This window comes from Penaeus vannamei, chromosome 3 (genome assembly GCF_042767895.1).
Source record: "Penaeus vannamei isolate JL-2024 chromosome 3, ASM4276789v1, whole genome shotgun sequence".
Lineage (NCBI taxonomy): Eukaryota > Metazoa > Arthropoda > Malacostraca > Decapoda > Penaeidae > Penaeus > Penaeus vannamei.
The window spans coordinates 50,271,101-50,276,100 of record NC_091551.1 but is presented as its reverse complement, the minus strand read 5'-3'; the positions used below and the strand labels follow the sequence as shown (position 1 = coordinate 50,276,100).

Below are 5,000 nucleotides of genomic sequence, written 5' to 3'. Positions count from 1 at the left end.
TCTCTCTCTCATTCTCTCTCTCTAATTCTCCGTCTTCTTGTTTCAATGTGTCTGTCTGTCTCTGTCTCTCTCCCTGCTACCCTCTTTATCCCACCTCTCTCTCTCTCTCTCATTCTCTCCCTACCTTTCTCCTTTCTCTCTCTTTCTCTCTCTCTCATTCTCTCCCTACCCCCTCCCTCTCTCTCCCTACCCCTCCCTCTCTCTCTCTCTCTCTCTCTCTCTCTCTCTCTCTCTCCCTCTCTCTCCCTCTCTCTCTCTCTCTCTCTCTCTCTCTCTCTCTCTCTCTCCTTCTGCACCTCTCTTCTCTTCTCTCTCTCCCTCTTAAGCCAAACAGTTATGCCAATACCAAGCCTTACCATCTTGCAATTGCACATACCACGACCCAGTTGCAATGTCATGGTAGATGACTTAAGAAATACAAAACTTATTCCCACACCATTATATCTATTATAAATCATTGTATTAAGCTTCATTATTAGCTACTAACTCCTCGTAGTGAAATGATACAGGAACAGCTGTCATTCAGAGATCTATCTATCAATATCAATCTCAGATAGATAGTTATCAGTGAGTAGATAGTATCATTCGGATTTCACAAGAACCGTCAATGAAATCAGTTCTCATTATCAACTTCATTATCTTTTGTTATCATTATCCTTTTTGTTGATAATTACTTTTAGTCTTTGTGTCATTATGTTCATTATTATTACTATCATCGTTGTTTTGTTATTGTTTTTCGTTAATTAGCATTTTTTCTATCAGTATGACAGCTGTTATTGTCGTCATAATCAATATCATTATCATATTGTTATTCTCACCATTATTAATATTAACATTGTAACATCATTAGCATCATTTCTGTATCTGATTGCGTGTATTATTATCTTTATTATCATCACTATTACTATGATCATTATTGTCATCATTATGTTCTTAACTATCATTATTCCATTTATTTAGGTCACCATATTATCTTAATTTTCCCTTTTCGTCTATTGCGATATTCTTCCTTTTCTCTTTCTTTAAACTTAATATATTTTTCCTTTCTCTTTTAATCTCCCTATCTCTTTTCTCTCTGTCTCTATCTCTGATTCTGTCTCTCCGTTACACTTTCCTTTCTCTCTTTTATACTCCTTTCCTCTCTTTCGCTTCTTCTTTCTTTTGCTCTCTCTTCTCTCTCTCCTTCTCTTTCTCTTTCTTCTCTCTCTCTCCCTCTCTCTCTCTCCTTTTCTTTATTCTCGCATCTTTCTTTGCCTCTTTCTCTTCCTCCTCTCTCTCTCTCCATTTTCCTTCTCTCTCCTTCCTTTCTTCTTTCTCTCTCTCTCTCTCTCTCTCTCTCCTTCTCTCCCTCACACGCTTTCTCTACCTCTCTCTCTCTCTCTCTCTCCCTATTCTTCACACTTATTCTCGCATCTACTCTTCTGCCTCTTCTTCTCTCTCCTCTCTACTCCATTTTTTCCTTCTCTTCCTCCTTCCTTCTTTTCCTCTATTCCTCCTATCCCTTACCACACACCTCTCCCCATTTACCCAAAAACTCCTTCTCTCTCTCTCTCTCTCTCTCTCTCTCTACTCTCTTTCTTTCTTTTACCTTTCTTTCCCCTTTCTTTCCCATTAGTCATTTCTGTCTCTTACTCTCTCTCTACTCTTATCCCTTTCTTTAAACCTTCCCCCTTTCCCAAAACTTTCTTTCTTTCTTTCTCTCTCTCTCTCTCTCTCTCTCTCTCTCTCTCTCTCTCTCTCTCTCTATCTCTATCTCTATCTCTCTTTCTCTCTTTCTCTCTCTTTCTCTCTCTTTCTTTCTTTCCCTTTCTTTCTTTCTTTCTTTCTCTCTCTCTCTCTCTCTCTCTCTCTCTCTCTCTCTCTCTCTCTTTCTTTCTTCTTCTTTCTTTCTTTCTTTCTCTCTCTCTCTCTCTCTCTCTCTCTCTCTCTTTCTTTCTTTCTTTCTTTCTTTCTTTCTCTCTCTCTCTCTCTCTCTCTCTCTCTCTCTCTTTCTCTCTCTCCCTTTACCCAAAACTCTTCCCCCATTTGCCTTCTCCCTAAAACTACCCTTCCCCTTTCCCCTCACACGTTTCTCCTTTTCCTCTTATTCTAAATTCTTACTCCTTTCCCCTTACTTTCCCTTTTTCCTCCTCACTCCTTTGTCCTCTTCTTCGTTATTGCGGGTCTCGTAACACCTATATTTTCACCCTTTCTTTCTATTTCCCCTTTCCTTCATTTCCCTCTCTTTCTATTTCCCTTTCTATTTCCCTTCCCCTTCCCCCTTTCTCCCTTTCTTTCATTTCCCCCTTCCCTTCTCCCTTTCTTCCCCCTTATTTCCTTCCCCCGTTCTCCTTTCTTTCTATTTCCTTCCCTTTCTCCCTTTCTATCTCCCCTTCCCCTTTTCCTCCTTTCTTTCTATTTCCCTTTCCTTCTTTTCTATATCCCCTTACCATTTCCCCTTTTCTTTCTATTTCCTCTTCCCCTTTTCCCTTTCTATTCCCCCTTTTCTTTCTATTTCCCCTTACCATTTACTTATTTCCCTTTCCTTTTCTTTCTATTTATTCTCTGCTTCCATTCCCCCCCTTTCTTTCTATTTCCCCTTACCACTTACTTATTTCCCCTTTTCCTAAGCATCAAGAGCCTTGGCTTTTTCCTCTGACCACTTTCCCCTTTCTCCAATCTGTCCCTCTTTCCCTTACCACTTTCCCCTTTTTTCCCACTTGGCTCTGTCCTCTTTCTTCACTTTTTTCCCTCTACTTTTTCCTCTTTCTTTCCCCTTTTTTACCTTTCCTTCCCCTTACCCCTCTTTCTTTCTTTTTTCTCCTTACCCACTTTCATTCCCCTTCCTCCTCAGCTTTTTATTCATCTTTTCCCTTTTCTCTTTCTTTACTCTTCTTTCCCTCGTCTCTTTTGTTTTTTCTTTTCTTCCCTTTCTACCCCCTTGTCCCTTCCCCTCCTCTTCTTTTCCCCTTCCCCCCCTTTCCCCTCTCCTCTTTCTTTCCCCTTTTCTCCCTTCCCCTCTCCTCTTCTGTTCCCCTTACCCCTTCCCTCTCCTCTTTCTTTCCCCTTCTTTCCCCTTTCCCCCCTTTCTTTTCCTTCCCCCCCTTTTTCTTTCCCCTTTCCCCTCTTCCTTCCCTTCCCTCTCCTCTTCTTTTTCTCACTCTTCCCCACGCCCCCGCCCTCTTAATCTCCCCATTGATTCGGCGTCTGGGCGTTCTTGGACCCGGAACCAATCTTGAGAACGGGGGAGATTCCTACCCCCCTCCCCCCCTTCCCTTCCTTCCCCTCCCTCCCCTCTCCCCCCCTTTGTAAAGTCCTTAGACAAGACGGGCATGCTTAAGGAGAGGAGGACCGGGGGGGGGGGGGGGGATGGGGGGTAAAGGGGTGTTTGGGTGGGGGGGGTAGGTAGGTATAGGGGGGGGAGGGGGTAGGGTGAGGGGAGGGGGGATGGGTGAAGGGGGTTTTAGGTGGGGGAGGGGGATGGTTTTGTGTGTGTGTGTGTGTGTGTGTGTGTGTGTGTGTGTGTGTGTGTGTGTGTGTGTGTGTGTGTGTGTGTGTGTGTGTGTGTGTGTGTGTGTGTGTGTCTAGAGTACGCGTGTGTGTGTAATCTCGAATCTATGTACGTGTACGTGTTATGTAGGCCTACCTGCGTATGCGTATGCTGAAGAACAACAGCAAAAAAAAAAATTGAAAGTTTGCGTACACGATGTGTTTGTTTCCGCACATGACAAGTTCCGTGACACAACATAAAACAAACATTCCACCAACATTACCTACACATAAACCCACATTCCTTCCCCTCAACACACACCAACCACGAGAAAATCCCAACATTAAAACCACCCACAAATATAACATTAACAAACAGACAAACACACAATTACGCGAAACGACAGACCTGAAAACCCCCACGCAGAAAATACGGAAAGATTGCGAACTGTTACGCAAAATGACTCTCTCTATTAACATTTAAAGACGAAATGGATAATTTTCTACCCAAGCCGATTCAAAATGGCGAACCATACTGCCGCGCGGGTGATGCCAGGATGACAGTGCTATGCCACGGACTAAAACCCTCATACAGGGGGAAATCCTCTACGGCAGATGGGCATAAAGGTGAGGGTCATTCGGGTAGATAATGAGATATAAATTAACTACCGGTATCTACTCATATAGGTAGAATTACGTAAGAACTGTATTATGTATTATTTTTCTTAACCTAGACGCATGGATATGGGTACGGATATATATACAATTTCCTTCGCAAATCACAAACGAAAAAGGTGTATTTGATTAATACAGGTACACCCTAATGAGCCTATAATACCCCTATGAACATGCCCTATTATTTCAGGGAATTCCAGCCTCCTAACCCGACTTAAACCGGATATGACAACCGTATCTTAACTCGTACGATAAAAGAAAATGTGAACTGAATCCCCTGAGAGCACACGACAAGGGTACACACACAAACATTAATACATATATAGGGTAGAACCAAGACGTTTTTGGGAATTGATTTTTTGACCTTTTTCCCCTCCTTCCTCTTTCCATTTTTTCAAGAGGCTCGTGTAACTTTTAGGTCCGCGTCTCGGTTTTAAGAGGAGCGACGGGGCGAGCGAGCGGTGTTCCCCAGGTATTCTGAAATACATTCGTTACCCTGTTAAGTCCCCAGCGAGATAGTCCTCAGCGAGGCACTCTGGAGATTTCAATGTTCCTCCCTTTCACAAAATCACCGACAGAAACACACGGACGAACGGCTCGCCTCACTCGTCTCTTGGAAAAGCTGCGTGTGTACTTACCACCAAGATTAATCCCAACGAACACAAGTAAAATCACCCTGGACCACGACATGGTCTTAGAACTGAAAATTGGACCAGCAAACTGTCTGTAGTGGCGCCGCGGCAGCCGAGTATTAGCCAAGGCGCGTGTGCGGCCGTGACGTCACTCGCGCACTCTCCGAAACGATGCCACACGCCGCCACATTCCCGACTTTTTTGGCGGAATTCTTTTTCACAACA

The 5,000-nt window shown here is 43.4% G+C and overlaps 1 protein-coding gene across 1 annotated transcript in view; it reads right to left on the bottom strand.

Moving 5' to 3' along the window:
- The window catches only part of LOC113804166 (protein Skeletor, isoforms B/C), a gene marked incomplete at its 3' end in the record, with an annotated part of 197,974 nt that extends 193,099 nt beyond the window's left edge, over nucleotides 1-4,875 (bottom strand). The window contains 1 exon segment of the mRNA XM_070114551.1: nucleotides 4,782-4,875. Coding sequence (XP_069970652.1) covers nucleotides 4,782-4,833 — 52 coding nt within the window.
- Between the last annotated feature and the right edge of the window lie 125 nt (nucleotides 4,876-5,000).